At 51.9% G+C, this 16,409-nt stretch overlaps 1 protein-coding gene across 1 annotated transcript; it reads right to left on the bottom strand.

Moving 5' to 3' along the window:
* Positions 1-7,422: 7,422 nt before the first annotated feature.
* On the bottom strand, positions 7,423-15,851 carry Crygn (crystallin gamma N). The gene is made up of 4 exons (XM_005367436.2): positions 15,814-15,851; positions 13,052-13,300; positions 10,934-11,079; positions 7,423-7,684 (listed from the first exon to the last, which is right to left on the bottom strand). The coding sequence occupies exons 1-4, from the start codon at positions 15,832-15,834 to the stop codon at positions 7,549-7,551; spliced, it is 552 nt and encodes a 183-aa protein (XP_005367493.1). The 5' UTR covers positions 15,835-15,851; the 3' UTR covers positions 7,423-7,548.
* Positions 15,852-16,409: the final 558 nt, after the last annotated feature.

The following is a 16,409-nucleotide window of genomic DNA, read 5'->3' on the forward strand; positions in this document are numbered from 1 at the left end:
ACAGACACATATTAATAAGTAAGAACAACACAAACAAGACTGTGCAGCCAGAGAGATGGATCAGCCAGCAGAGCACGCACTGCTCCTGCAGAGGACCTGGGGTCAGGTCCCAGCACCCATGTGATGGCTCACAACCATCATAACTCTAGTTCCAGAGGATCCGATGTCCTCCGTGGGCATCAGGCATGCATACAGCACACATACATACATGCAGGTAAGACATTCATACAGATAAAATAAAATAAATGAACAAATAAATGCATAAATAATGTTAGACTTGTAAGATAGTTCAGCAGGTAAAGGCACTTGCCACCAAGCCCAAAGACTTGAGTCCAATTGCTAGACTTACATGGTAGAAGGAGAGAGCCAAGCTGAGTTGCCCCTTGACCTTTACATACACTGTGGTATGCGCATATCCACCTTCAAAATAAATAAGTGGGTTTTTTTGTTTGTTTGATTGATTGTTTTGTTTTGTTTTGGTCTGGTTTTCCGAGAGACAGGGTTTCTCTGTGTATCCCTGGCTGTCCTGGAACTTGCTTTGTAGGCCAGGCTGGCCTCGAACGCAGAGATCCACCTACTTCTGTCTGCCAAGTGCTGGGATTAAAGGCATGCACCACTGCTGCTTAGCAAAACTAAAATGTTTTAAATTTTAAATAAAATCTTTGAAATGTTTTTACACGACATGACACATAGCAGGTTAGTAACGCACACCTGCAATCCTGGCGCTGGAGAGGCAGAGGCAGGGAGAGCTCTTATGAATTTGAGCAGCCCGATCTACACAGCGAGTTCCAGGCCTGCTGGGGCTACATACTGAGATCCTGTCTCAGTAAGAGAAGGCAACGAACGAACAAACGAAAACTCAGAAGGAACAACTTACAAGTTACCAGTTCACTATCTAAGTGTGAACATCCACCAAAATATATCCAAATTCCACCCAGGCAAAGCTGTCAGATCCTCTTCATACAGTCCTCAGCACATACCCTAGGCCTTCTGGTGAGAAGGGACATGTGTGAGAGAGCAAGCGCCAGTGTGCGCATGGGAAGCAGTAGCGTGTGAGTGTTCATGCGTGTTCATGCAAAGTGAGAATGTGCTTGTAGGCCTGAATACATGTGAATGAATGCTGCGGGTGCTTCTGTGAGAGTGTGAGTAAACGCATGTGTGCACGGGTGCATGCTTCCTGAGAGTGTGAAAGCATGTTTGCGTGCACATCTGAATATCAGTGTATGTTTATGTGGCCATGTGAGCACGTGTGTGTGTGTCTGAGCGGGAGGGCCCAAGAGGGAGCCCTGCGGAACCACATCTGCTTTGGCTCATTGCAGAGGCGCTCACTGCCACAGAGCAAAGCTGCGGCTTGCTCCCTGTGGGGGTTCTGAGCAGAGCTTCGTACTGCTGGGCCGCTCTCCTACACAGGCATTTTTTTCCCTGTGCTCAGTGTCCTCTCAGCTGGGAGCAAGGCCACAGAGCCACCACCACCAGGCCTGCCTTTTGAGGCTGAAGGCGGCAGCGGCAGAAAGCTGGGCATAAGCAGAGGCAAAAAGGGGGCTTTAGAAGGTTACTGAGGACAAGCAAGGAGAGTGTCTGGTCACACAGAAGATAAGGGGAGGAGGCCATCAAAGCCCAACATGGGTGTGGGAACCAAATTCAGGGCTTTTGCAAGAATAGTCTATGCCCTTACCTGCTGAGCCATCTCTCCAGCTCTGGTAACGTTCACCTTTGACAGAAAGTTTTAAGGACTCTACGATCTGCAGCAGGTTTTCATTTTGTTTTAAATTTCGTGGGCCCACACGTGTGTGTGTGATACGTACATTTCATATGTGTACATGTTTTCGTGTGTGAGTGCCAGTGTACACACGCCCCAGCACATGCGTGCAGGTCAGAAGACAACCTCAAATGCTAGTCCTCACCTCCTACCTTGTTCGGTGCTGGATAAGCCAGACCCCTTAGGCTGTGGGAGCTTGCCCTTCCTCTGCTGCCCATCTCACCGGAGGAGTGCTGGGATTCCATCCACATCTAGCTTCTGCACGTGCTCTGGGGATCCAGACTCAGCTCCTCATGCTTTCATAGAAAGCGCTTACACATTGAGCCACCTTCCCTCCCCACACTGAAGTAGTTTTATTGGGACTGTGTGTACACAAAGGGGCAACTGGCCAAGCGCTGAATCAAAGAAGCAGTACACACCAAGTTTGCTGCCCATCACAAGGTCCCCAGAGCATGAGGGCAGCTTGAACTCCTTCGGCCAGTGAGTGGGGGTCAGGGCACCTTTTCTTCACCCTGCAATGTCCAGAGATTTAGGTTCAAATGTGTTCTGCCATGCTAGACGAGCTGGTCAGCAAGCTTGGGGATCCTCCTGTCTCCACCTCCCCAGTGCTGAGATTATAGACATCCATCACCACACCTGGCTCTAGCAGAGGACCCGAGTTCAGGTCCCAACACCCACTTTGGGTGGCTCCCAATCATCTGGAACTCCCCCAGCTCCAACGGGACAGAGGACTCTGGGATCTGCATGCCCTTAGATCTGCACTCACAGTTTCTTTTGCTCACAGTTTCAGGATGGAGTTACCTTTGCCAGGAAAAGAGTTTCAGCTGCAGCAGCTCCAAGCAGATGGTCACAATGTTTCCACAGCATGGACTTGCTTCCTCCTTTTCATTTAACTCAGGACTCCTGTCAGGACATCTTCCCACCCCAGTTAACCTAGTCTAGAATCTCCTTCATAGGCACGCCTAGAGGCTTGTTTCCATGGTGATTCTAAATCCTATCAAGTTCCAAGATTAACAGCCACACACCGACACGGCTGATGCATTTGAAATTATGATTTTCTTGGCGCAATCAGAGGTCATCTCCAGGAAAGAACATGGCTTGGTGATCAACTGCTCACCCTAACCCTGACCTTTTCTGTTATTGCTTTGAGCTTTTTCTGTTCCAGAGATCTCTTCAAAGATTATTTTGCTGTATGTTGTTTATAGACAGGGTTTCATGATGCATTTCCAGGCTGTCCTCAAACTCAAGATCTCCCTGCCTCAGCTTCCCGAGGTTGTCCATCAACCCAGACTCTCATATCTTACTTTTCCTGTTTTATTTTTGTTTGTTTGTTTGTTCTCGAGACAGTGTGTGTGTGTGTGTGTGTGTGTGTGTGTGTGTGTGTGTAGCCCTGGCCATTCTGGAACTCACTTCTAGACCAGGTTGGTCTTGAACTCAGAGATTTGCCTGCCTCTACCTTCCAGGTGCTAGGATTAAAGGTGTGCATCACACTGCCTGGCCTAGTCCTACCTAATCGTTAATCTTGTTTCTTTTGACAATGGCTATCCCACACAGGGTCTCCATCTCTACCCAGAGAGTATGGGCATGGGGTCTCATGGGTTAGAACACTTAACCACAGCTGACTTAGTAGCATTGATCACTCAGACTGAACTACACTTTCAGCAAAGGGCTGCATACCCAGGGGCTCGACTCAGGCTTGACTCCCTGGATCCACTGCCATACCCAGCAAAACATCTGTCAGCTGGCTCCAGCGGTGATTCCCTCACCACATTCCAAGAAAGAAGCCCCCCCGTACTTGCAGGCTGCTGACCTTGTACAACACACAGAGAGGTCACAAGGAAAGGTTGCAGCTGATCCCTACAGGAATTGTTTACATCACAGACTGTGCTGCAGGTCTACAGGCAGCAGGGAATCAAACAGCCTCTTTATAAAAACATTCATCATATGGACAGGCTTAGTGAGGATGGAAAGTCACTCCTTTCTGTGTCTTTGTTGACACCAGACCTTGGAGGTGTTGGCTGAGCAGGGCTTGGGAAAGTTGAATTAGGCTCAGGTATCCCCACCTTACTCTACAGAGGCCTTACTGGGTCTCCCATTGAGGTTCCTCAGCAGTCACACCCTTTCCCACACTATGATCAAGGGGAATCACTGAGATCAACAAAAGGGTGAGGGAAGGGATACGAGCTGCCTGAGGTTTGCCTGGGGCAAGTAAGACCTAGTATGTTGTCAGGGTCACACAGGGTCTTCCGCACCTCAGTTACCTGCCAGTGACTCTGAGGCCCTGAGTCCTTCAGCAAGAAGAGTGATGCTCTTGTTCTGGGCAAAATCTACATAGCATCAACTCCACTAGGACCACTGTGGCTCGGCGCCCTGCTCGGTGGCAGTGGAGCTCTTCCCGCTGCTGTATACGCATTGCCACCACCCGACTCCAGCCAGTATGATTGGGTGTAGAATGCCCCCCATAGGGTCGTGGGTTTTCACATTCGGTCTCCAGCTGGTGGCACTGTTTGGGGAGATTTAGAACCTTTGGAGCATATTGCCCAGCTCTCAGATATAGGTCTCCAGAGCAGGGCTTCCAGCTTCCTCCTCCATCAGCCCATATCGTGTAAAAAGCTGTGACAGTCTGGCCACTGTGATGGACCACAGCCTCTGAAACCTTGACACAGCTGTGAGAAAAGTGATTAACACATCAAAGGGAACTCAGTGGGGGTTATTATTTATTTGACAGAGGTGGGGCTAGAACTCAGAGCCTCACACATGGCAGGCAAGTGCTCTGTCATTAGCTACACCCTCAGCCATGAAGCTGCATTTGAAAAACTGTCTTGTCCCACAGGCTTTGGTTGAAAATCCCTAGAGGGAATCAAGGACACTCAGGGCCTTGCTCTGCTCGGAAGGCTGTCCAACCAAGATGTGGCCAAGTAGGGCATAGCTGGAGATGGGGCAGAGGGAGGCCAGAGAAGGGGCGGGAGGACAGGGACTATAACATAGTCCTGGTATGGGCTGAGGAGCAGAGAGAGGCATACCACCGAGATGGCTAGACATCACTTCAAAGGAAAGGATTTCCCTGGGCTCTGACTCGGGCTGGATAAACAACGCCTGCAGATTTCTGATCAGCAAGGGGTCTGTGGGGTGGTGAAGAAGACTGAGAACACAAGGAGGTGGCTCTAAAAGGCCCCAGTTTTCCAAACCAGAGAGTGGAGACAGAAATCTGAGAAGCAGGAGCGGCAGCAAGGGCTCTCATTCTCAGACCATCGACCCCCTGGATGGACTTCAGATACATTTCACAGCTGCCCACAGGCTCTGTAGTGGGAAGCTTGTTTTTCTTCTTTCTGACCTAAAGTAGATTTGCTGACAGATTAGCGAGCAGGGGGCTGGGGTGACAGGGAGGTCACCCAGGAGTGCAAAGCTGTGTGGAGCCCTGAATCACCCTAATGAGGTGCCTCCGTTCCTGAGAGCTGGGAGGGACCCCTGTGGCTGACTGGCTTAGGCTGGCAGGGCAGCGGCTTCCATCTGGCTCCCAGGAGGAAGCCTTTCCCCCACAGGGGTGGGCTATTATCCCACTGGGTGCCTGTGGATACTGAGGCACGGAGCATTTGTGAATGAGAGTTCGGACTCCTGCAGGGACCCAGCACTTCTCTCTACATCTCTCAGTACGCAGTCACTAACCACACATCATAAAATGCACCATTTCACCTGGTCTGGGCACACAGCTCCATGGAGCAGGCACATGCATTCTGCACATGACATTGTCCTCATAGGCTGTTTGGTTTATCTGGCTGTGAGTAGCTTTTGTTTTTTTTAGGCAGGGCCTCTCTCCTGGCTGGCCTCAAACTTGCTAAGTAGATCAAGTTGGCCTTGAACTTGCAGCGATCTCCCTCTCCCCGCCCCCGTTTATTGCATTTATGTATATACAGTGTATAGAACAGATAAGACTGCACTCATTTCACAGGAAGAAGAGCCCAGCAGAGGCTTTTGGTTTTCTCCCAGTTTTTGTCAAATGTGTCAGTAGATGCAAATGTATGTATGGTTCAGAGTAGGGCAAAGGGTCTGAATCTTGCCTGCCATGTAATCTGAATCTAATCACTTCATTTGTCCAGTGGTGATAATAAGCACTGGTTTTACTGTATATATTAAATAAAGCTGCATGAATCAAATCTACCCCCGAGCCTGGTATGAAATCACTGCTCAATAAATGCCCATAGCAGTGTTATCCACAGTGAACAAAGGACTGTGAGGCCCTTAGCCAGGGCCAGTTGGCTCTGCGCTCCTCCAGAGGTGTTGATGGGGGTGGACAGTTGTGGCAGGCAAAGCTGGCTCGCAAGGACTGAACCCTGGCCTCCTCCAAGAAGGCCTTCCTGGCAGATGTGCTTGCCCATGGAGACAAGCTGGCTGGAACTCTCTCCTACAGAGAGACCCTCTGCTGTGACAGAGAAACACTCAGGCTGGACTCTAAACCACCCCCCTTCCCAAGGGGAAGCAGTGACACCGGAGAAGGTATCTGGCCTGTTGCTTGTTTGCTGGTAGTTTCTTCAGGTCATTGGCCTGAGTCTCATGGGGATGGAGGGTGTGCCCGGGGCTCTCAGTTCACTCAGCTCTAGTGGCTTCTCAGTGGTATGAAGAGGGAGCCGGCAAGACCTAGAGACGCACACTCCTTCTGAGGACTCAGATGGCAGAAGATGACCCTGTGTTTCTCTTCCAGGCCCAGAGAGAGATTAACAACCATCCTTTATTGTCCTGTGGTGACTCAGCCCCCACCCCCACCCTCAAACATTTCTGGAGGTCACTCATCTTTGCCCCCTGCCCAGCTCCTGGTGACAGCCTCATCCTGGGTGAACTGAGTAAGTAATCTTTACTGGCATCCCTTTTCCATTTCTTTCAGTGTAGGGAGGTAGAGATAGAGATGGGGCGGGAGAGGTGGGGATCACTGGGATGGGTGGGCCTGGGTCTGCTTTCAGGGGCAGGGAAATACCACCATCATGTCTGGAAAATTCCTCTCCAGGAGCCTTTCCGTTTTCACTGGGGAGCTAGGTTGAACGACGCTGGACTTTCTTACCAGAAACCCCACTGCCTAGAAACATGCTCTCCAGATTGCCGACCAGTCCCAAAGTAGGAACTAATGTCTTGGAGCGGCTCTTTCTACAGGGAAGCTCGATACACTGGCACCTGGAGCCGCGCGAAGGAGAAGGCGGAGAGATACCTTGCAGAGAGAAACGTCGTCTAGTGCCTCTGGACCCTAATAACTTCTTTCTGGTCCCGGTTCCCTGCATTCCTGGGGCTTGATTTCGCCCCACCTTTCACCTGGCCCCGCCCTTCTGTCACTTGACCCCCTCCCCTTCCTACATCAGCCCGGTCGCTTTTCCCCCTTAGCCACGCCCCGCTCTTTCCCTGGCCCTCCTCTTTACCCCGCCCCTTCTCTTCTCCCCTTACCTACCTCCTTCTACTCATTTACCCCCGCCGTCGCCAGGCCCCGCCCCTCCCTTCCTCGCAATCCCCCCCCCCCCTTTCCCAGCCCTCCAACTGTCCGCCCCTCCTCTCGGGTGGGGTCCCAAGGCTGGAAAAAACACCCGGGCTGCGTACTGCTCTCCGGCGCCCTCTTGTGGCCCCGGACCCTGAGGCCCTCTGGCTATGTTTTGGGAGCCGAACGGCTTGGCCTCCTTGCTCCACCAGGCTTCCACCTGCTGAATTGGGGTCCCCAGCCGGTGAGTGACCCAGAAAGCACTCCGAGGCAGGCCAGCACTCCACTTTCAGGATCTTTATTGCTTCCGTAGGCCGCATGTCCCCAGCTGGGACTAGAAGAAGTTGAGCACCCTGCGGAGCGACTGCACACGCGCGCTCTGGGCCTCCCAGTCGGAGAAGCTGCGGAAGTCGCCCCTCTCCACCACGTACATGCGGCCGCGGTAGTTGGGCTCCTCGTAGAGGACCCACCTGAAGGCCAGCAGGGAAGGGCGGGTCAGCGGGCGGGAGCCACTCGGGCTAGTCTCCCCGGTCCCGCCCCTCTATCCTAGCTCCTCGCTGCGGTAAGCATCAGTGGCTGATTCGGGCTTGATGCTGGAGTGGGGCAAGAAGGAGCCTTGCCCAGTAACTGACAAGGGTGGGTGTGACTCGGGGATGCCCTCTGCCCAGTCACCCTCCAAAGGGCCTTTTGCACACAGTACGCAGCCAGACAGGACTACTGACAAACGGGACCATTCCCACTGTGTATCCACTCAGACAACAGCCCTGGTGGGGTCAGCCCTGGTGGGTCCATGTTCCAGTGCAAGGAGCTGTGCTGACTGCATTGTACAGAGGAGCTGTAACCTCCAGGACGTGAGGTCTGGCAAGGGCACCTTTCCGTTGACGGTGTGTGCACCAGACCCTGGTAGTTTACAGCCCAGGGGGCTGTAGTGAGAAAGTGAAGGTGCACCATAGGTCAGGGAATCGGGAAGATTGGTGGAGAAGATCAGGAGGGTGGTCCCTACCTGAGAACATGTGTAAGGAGAAGCTTCTCATCAGAGCCTGGACCAGCCCTGCCCATCCTGTCACCCACCGTCCCTGGGATAAGTGCGTGAGGGACCCAGAACAAGACGCCATGCGTACCCTCCCACTCCGGGGTCGGGTTGAGAGGCGGGGCTAGGGGAGCTTTAGAAAGTCGGGGAGGGGCCTCCAGGCCTGACTGCGCCGAGAACTGGGAGAGCTGGAATCACCGCGTCAAGGGCTGGCTCGGCAGTTCACTTCAGTCTTAGCTCCGGTTCTCCCGCCCCCTCTTCCACCGCTGTAGAAAACAACTTTTCTCTGGGCCACGGTGGTTTCTGAAGCAGGGCTCCCCCGGGGCTGCTCAGTCTCTGAGATTCATGAGACTCAGGGCACAGGACTACTCTTGACCTCTCTTTGCAGGAACCTCCCCCAGTTTGTCTTGGCAGTTCTTGCTCCCTGCTCCCAAAGCACTCCGCCATTCATTGAGTTTGCTTGCCAGGGAACAGACTGGGAATCTGTGAGCCCTTTAGTCCAAGCTTCTGCTCGCAGATGAACTCAGAGGAGAGAGATCACTAGCAGTCACACAGCCTACTTCCCCAGCTCCCCACTCCCAAGTCACCCTAGCCTCTTCCCTTCCTCATCCTGACCCCTCAGCTGATAAGAGACTCAATCTGATAGTGGGGGGGGGGAGAGAGAGAGAGAGAGAGAAAGGAGAAGAGAGAGAGAAGAGAGAGAGAGAGAGAGAGAGAGAGAGAGAGAGAAGCAGCTAGTCCTGCCCTGTTCTGTAGTATCACAAACCACCTTGGAGTTCTTGTGGACACTCCAAAAAGAAGAGGGACCTGGCTGGACATGACAGCTTATCCTCTGGTTCTTCACCTGCGACGCCTGGGGGAAAGCCCCCAGTGAAAGGGTTCTCTGGAGAGGAGGCTCAGTGGTTAAGAGCAGTGGCTTCTCTTCCAGAGGACCCAGGTCCAAGTGTCAACTCCCATTGTTCACAACTATAACAGGTCCAGGGAATTCAATGTCCCCTTCAGAGCTCAGTGGTCACCAGGCGTGCATGTGGTTAAAAATACTCTTTAAAATTTAAAAAGGGGGAGCTCATGCCTACTCAGTCTGTTAGAACGTTGGGGAAATGCCCTCACTCTCCCTCACACGCCTTCTAGGACACAGATATGAGGGATGGGTCACCCCTAAACTGGCATGTAACCCAGGAGTGCTCTTGGCACACGGGAAGTGGTAAAGGGGCCCTGCCTCATTGCCTGCCAGATCCCAGAGAGGGCTCCAGGGACCCAAGGTTTGTCATAGAAGAGTTAAGGTCAATGAAGACAAAAGACCTTGGATCCCAACACAGAGGCCCACTGTCTTGGCCTCCATCTCCTGACCATTGATCCCAGTTCCTTCCAGGAAGCTGAAGATTAAAGATTATATTCCCCAGACCTGGCTGTGGTGACACTCGCCTTTAATCCCAGGACTTGGGAGGCAAAGTCAGGAAGACCTCTTGAGTTTGAGGCCAAAAGAGCGAGTTCCAGGACAGCCAGGGCTACACAGAGAAACCCTGTCTTAGAAAAAAAAATTCCACTTCAATCACAACCAGAGTTCACGCCTGCCTCCCCTCTCCCAGGATCCCCAGGGTTGGTAGGCAGATAATGTCTTGGGTCCTAGGACATTCTGCACATAGAAGTATGCCTCTGGCTGCACGAGTCACAATTTAGCCTGCAAATTTCCCATGGCAAGTTGTTTTCGACTGCTAGCCTTGGACTCCCAAGGTCAGGCATGTGGAAGAAATGACAGCTCTCCCTCGCTCTCTCTCTTGATCCTTCAGCCCTGATCCTGAGCCTTCCACAGGGATCAAGTTCCTCTACCACCAGCCCTACACAGGGACACTCTCAGGTGGGGCTCCTCTGCTGGGGGAGGAGGCTGGGGGAACTAGCTCTGGAGTGGAAGGGGCTCCACCAGGCTGCAGTCCCAGCAGGACCTCTGCTGTGGGAAGGATCTAGAGTTAACTGCAATCTCAGTTTATCCTTCCAAAACACGGTAATGACGTCTCCAGAATGGGTGGGGACAACGGAAGAGGGTGTTCAGTGTTTATCCCCATCTGTGCGTGATACAAGCAGATTGATTACTCAGGAGAGGGCAGAAGGAAAACCAGTGCGGTGTGCCTGCATGTGTCCAGTGAGCAGGTGCACAGCGAGCTGCCCCGCATGGCAAACCCTACATTCTGACAGATGGTTTGGACTGGAGAAGACAGGCAGAATTCCCAGCTGTTCTTAGCCATCTTATGGATTTCCTGAAGCCCACATCTCCAGCCAGTTGGTGTGGGTTGTTTGCCACCAGGCAGAGATGCCTTGGTCTGGGGTCATCTGAGCTGGGCAGATGTACCCTCTCAGAAGGTGGCTTTGTATCCCCTAAGTGGGGTTCTCTTGAGTCTAGGGACTCAAGGAAGTCAGGCGGTCAAGACATTCAGTCTTGTAGCAGAGATGGCCATAGTTTCCTATGTACTCTTTCCCCCTGCTCAGGTCTGGCACACCAGAAGGACGGTCTCAGGGAGCCTCTAAGGCCCTGTAAATGTCCTGAAAGCCAGAGGTGACAGCAGCTATTCATTGCTTGCCTGGAGCAGGTGAGGCAGATGAAGGCCTGTGGATCAGGGGCACCATGCCCACCCACGAAGTCTAATGCCTACCCACCCTACCACACCTGTCTGGCAGCCCCGGCTGTACTCACGCTCCATCCCCATACACCTTGATGGCGTTGACACAGCTCTTGGCCCAGCCCTGTCTCTGCAGGAAGGGGCAGTCTTCCACGAACTCCAGGCACTGGCCTGTGAAGTTGCAGCCCTCGAAGATGTCTATGCGGAAATGTTCTCCATGCTCCAGGACCCAGGCAGGTGGGGAAGGAAAAAGGAATACTCCAAGTCTCTCCTCCCCGTGTACACGCGGGAAGAAATATGGAATGGCTCCCAGCCCTGGCTGGACTGGGGATCCAGTGAGTACTCCCCATCACACACACACACACACACACACACACACACACACACACACACACACACACACACACACACACTGGTGTTCTTCCATGAGATGGGAGGAAGGGTTCTTTTACTCTGAAAACCTAAGCACTGAACTGGTCCAATCCCCACCTTTTACAACTGAGGACCCAAGGTCTAGTGAGGGAAAGGCTGTCTAGATGCCAGCACATCAAGAGCAGGGCTGTGGGTCACTGGCTCCCTGCGGGCATTCCACTTGGGGGATTCATGTCCCAGCTTTGGCTTAGCCACCCTCGGCTTCAGGCCACAGGCAGGCCTCCAAACAATAATATTTTAGAAGTGTAATAGAACCCTTTGTGAAAACACTTAGGCAAGACATCTAAAACAATGACTCCCATTCGCGGAGGTCCCTGCTGGCTCCCTGTGTGAACCCCCACCCCACTGGGACGGCTCTAACAAGAACAGCCTTCGGACGACGTCTTGTGTATTTTTCATATAAATAGCATTATGCAGGATCCAGAGCCAGCCATTCTAATGCTTCTTTCCAAATGCCCACATCCTGGCAGAGACACTAGGAAAGCATTCTTTCAATGGAACGTGCCAGAGCCCAGCTGATGCTGGAACTGATGTAGAAAAGAAAAGGGGCCCCATGCTGAGTGGCACCTATCCAGATTCCTCAGATGCTGGCAAGAGGCCTGGTGAGGCATCCAGGATGCCCTGGCAGACAGACACTCTGGTGAGCGCTGCCCACACTGGTCCCCAGAATCACCCGTTTCCCACCCAAAGGACTACAGTGGGAGCAGGTCTCATACCTGGGACCCGAGGGCCCGCCCTCCCTCAGAGAAACTAGACAGAAAGGGTTTTTCTCCTCTAGGGGGAGCAATGCCCCTCATTTGCTCTGCCTACACACTTCAGGCCACAACTGCAAAGCAGGCATCTGTGCGGCTCAAGAGCCCTGTCCCCTCAGTTTTCTTACTGCTCCCTCCGGCACTTCGGCCGCCGTTATTCATTCCAAGTTCGAAGGGTTGAAGGCTGACATAATGCTACAAGGAAACCAGAGTGGGGAGGTGATCACGCCCAGAGCAGCCTTGTGTATGTGTTCACGCACACCGGAGTACACGCAGGCACATGTGCGAGCATGTGTGTATGGAAGTCAGAGGGCAATGTCGGGTATCTTCCCCAATCAGTCGCCACCTAAGAGCTTTTGCTACTGTGTTGTGTGTGGATGTACAAGCGTGTGTGGATGTCAGGTGATATTGTAGAGTTCATGCTCTCCTCTACCCTCACATGGGTTTGGGGGACCACGTTAAGTCTTGTACACCTTATCCATTATGTCCTCCAATCGATTAATTAATTAATTAATTTAGAAAGAGTCTTCACTGAGCCGAAAGCTTCTAAATTTGGCTAGATTAATCGATCAGCAAATCTCAGCGATTCGGCTGGTTCCATCTCCCCAGTGATGGGGTTACAAGAGAACCATCACATCTGTTTTTTTACAGGTTCTGTGCAGCAGACATTTTACAAGCTGAGCCATCTCCCCAATCTTTCATTTCACTTTTGATGAGTGCAGCCCTGTTCAGTGACAATCCAAACATATTCCCAGCCTTTGAATTTTAGCTGCATGCTTGACTCAAAAATTTAAAAGGATTCCTTGACAGCTCCAAGGGGCTCTTGTATGCTGTTTCCTACCCTCTTGGTCCTCACAGCATCTCATGCGCACATCAGTTTGGACAGGGTTCTCTCAATTTTTAAGGTTTTCTTGTTGGGAGGTGCCCATGCTTCTGATTAAATGCCAGGCTGACCTTCCACTGCTTGAGCTGGAAGTTCCCAGCCCCTAGGTGGAGTAGCTCACTCACCATGCCCACAGGCCGACAGGAGCCCATGTGGTCATTGTGCCCATTCCAGCGGAAGAACTCAGGGTAGTCACCATGCTCTAAGATGAACTGTTGGCCTCGGAAGTCAGGATGATCGAAGCAGACCCAGGCTCCACTCTCCACACGGATGGAGTTCACTCGGTTCATAAAGCCTCGGTCCTGGAAGTTGTCACAGTCCCCAAAGACCTCCAGCTTCCGCCCTGTGAAGTGCTTGCCCTCATAGAAAGTGATCTGGAACAGCCAGTTGAGACCTAGGGGTCAGGGTCCCATCTGGCTGTTGGGGAATGTTATTTTCAGCTGCATTTCTTTAACGCTGTGAAGCTGTGTTACTGTGCCTGTCTGAAACACCTGATGCTCTTAAGAAGTGATGAAAGGCCAATAGCGAGGCAGGAGCAAGGATAGGCGGAGTGGGGGTGGGGTGGCTAGCAGGCAGAGAGTATAAATAGAAGGGGGGGGCGCTAGGGGACAGGGCATGGGACATCAGGGGTCAGCCACCCAGCCAGTCACGGAGTAAAATTAAAAAAAAGGTATACAGAAATAGAGAAAGACAAAAGCCCAGAGGCAAAGGTAGACAAAATAATTTAAGATAAGACAAGCTGGACAGAAACAAGCCAAGCTAAGGCTGGTCATTCATAACTAAGAATAAACCTCTGTGTGTGTGATTTATTTTGGAGCTGGGTGGCTGGCCCCCCTAAAAAGCCAAAAACGAGTAAAACATCACACAACATCTGACCTACACACACACACTCACACATGGGCATGTGTACTCAGCATGTTTGTTGTTATATGTAACACTCACAAAGAGCATTAAAGGACATGTTTTTAAGGCATAAATGTCATGTAGAAGCAGTCATTATAACTCATCACTGATTTTTTTTTTTAAAGTGTAGTTCCTGGGGCTGGAGAGATGGCCCAGTGCTTAAGAGCACTGACTGCTCTTTCAGAGGACCCGGGTTCGATTCCCAGCACCCACATGGCAGCTCACAACTGTCTGAAAATGCAGTTCCACGAGATGTGACACCTTCACACCAACGAACATAGTAAAGTTAAATAAGTTTAAAAAAAAAGAAAAAGAAAAAAATAAATAAAGTGCAGTTCCTAATACTGAAATTCCAGCCATTCGCTCTTTGGGTCTGAAGAACTATGGTCTCAGAAAGTCTCTGGGTCAGGGGCTTCTCTGAATCTGGGCCTCACATCCTCAGTGGAAGCCAGGCGTGCAGCCCTGCTCATAGCAGTAGATGCCTGGCACTATCTGCTGATGGGGCAGAGAGAGAGAGTGATCAGTCACCAGCGGCTGATGCCAGACACATGGCCCGGCTGTCTGGGGACAGGGGTTTCCCGTTTGTCTAGGAGCCCCCTTGAAATCAGGCTGTGGCTGTATTGCTACGCTCAGCAGCTCAGCACTTGCAGAACACCCACAACAGCATTAAAGGAAGTGCTTTCTTAAAGCCTGCATGGCATGCAGAACAAGTTGCCATAACTCACCATTTCTTCTTCAGAGTAAAGTTTCTAATAACGAAACCTTCTTAACTGGAGAGGGGGATTTGTGGAGGCCAGAGCGGGTTTTCAGGAGAGGGCTAAATATCACGTATCTCCCTGCCTTTTCTCCCCCACCCCACCGTCTTTGTTTGGTTTTGTTTTTGAGACAGGGTCTTAATTATCACAGACTAGCCTTGAACTTATTATGTAGCTAGGGACAACCCAAACCTTCGGATCCTTCTGCCTCCACTTCCTGAGAGCTGAGAGTACAGCCAAATCACCCACACCTGGTTTGTGCAGGGTTGGGGATGGAACCCAGGGCTTTGTGTGCGTTAGACAAGTGCTCAACCAACTCAGCTGGAGCCTCAGAGCTTTCTCTTTCTCAGGGACCCTCCTCTGAGTAATAGGCAGGTGTCAGACTTGGAATTTTATGAACCTCTTGGCAATTCAGACATAGTGTCTCATAACAGACAACCAGTTAATAATGCTGCCAGGATGTCATTGTCCCAAACTAAACAGGTGAAGCAACCACAGCCTGCAAATTCACTTCCCACCATAGGAAATTCAATCACTCAATAGCTCTTTGGGACTCAAGAACTATGGTCTCAGAGGGACTCTGTGGGAATATAGTCACGTCTCCCGGAAACTCGGGGCACTCCAGTTTCCCTGTTTCCGCCTTCTCCAAATGATTACAGCGGCAAGTCCCTGCCCGCTGGAGTTAAGGTGTTTGTGGGATGTTGGTGAGCCAAGGGCAACACTGTTTTGGGGGTTCTTCCTTTCCTGCTCTGCCAAGCTGGTGCTGTTTGTTACTGAAGCACACCCCAGCCTATATGGACAGATCAATGGCGTCCACCGCTGACATGCGTGCTTGGCACCTCTGGAGGTCAAAGGGTTCTTGGGTCAGCCAGGACTTGGACATTAGAGGGCAAGGGATAACCACAGTGGTGGGTAGGTCTGGTTAGGGTAGGTGTCACGTGGGGGAGAGAAAATCCCGAGGGGCGAAGGTCACATTTTGGCCTCCCTGTGGTGAAGAAAACACTCCAGAAGAGCTCGAACACCAGGGCCGCTGGCGACTTTGGGGCGTGCCGTAAAAGAGGGGTTGGGAGAGGGCTCGGGACACGCCCTCAGTCAACAGGGGAGGTCACTCCGTCTCATTAAGAAATAAAGCCAGCTTTGCTTGACTTTGTCAGACCCAAAGAGATCTGGGATCAGTCTGCACCCTCCCCCACACTCGAGGGCTCCCCGAGGCCGCTGGCCGCACTCACCTTCCCGGAGCGCTGCGCCATGATGTGTGACTGGACGCAGCGGGACCCGGTATATACTCTGTGGCGCCTGCTGGCTCAGCGCCGCCCGGGACAAAAGATTTGCTTGGCCCGGCACGCTCGCGTTAGTGCTGTCGGGCGTGCTAAGCCGGCGCCATGACCTACCCGCGAGCCAGTGTCACACACAAGTGATCTAGTCCTCAATGCCACTGGATCCGACTCCTTCTGCCCAGCCCACCACGCCCCGCTGAGTCAGGGTCTCAGCACCCGGGCTTGAGAGGCTCCTCTCAACCCCTTGTTCTGCCTCCCAGAGCTGCGTCTCAGTGCCCCTGACCTGCAGCGCTTTCCTTTCTCACCTGGTTGCAGGCTAACACGACATCTCCGTTTTATATCTATCTATCTATCTATCTATCTATCTATCTATCTATCTATCTATCTATCTACACTCACACATGGGCATGTGTACTCAGCATGTTTGTTGTTATATGTAACACTCACAAAGAACATTAAAGGACATGTTTTTAAGGCATAAATGTCATGTAGAAGCAGTCATTATAACTCATCACTGATTTTTTTTTTTAAAGTGTAGTTCCTGGGGC

This window comes from Microtus ochrogaster, unplaced genomic scaffold (assembly GCF_000317375.1).
Source record: "Microtus ochrogaster isolate Prairie Vole_2 unplaced genomic scaffold, MicOch1.0 UNK18, whole genome shotgun sequence".
In the NCBI taxonomy this organism is placed as follows: domain Eukaryota; kingdom Metazoa; phylum Chordata; class Mammalia; order Rodentia; family Cricetidae; genus Microtus; species Microtus ochrogaster.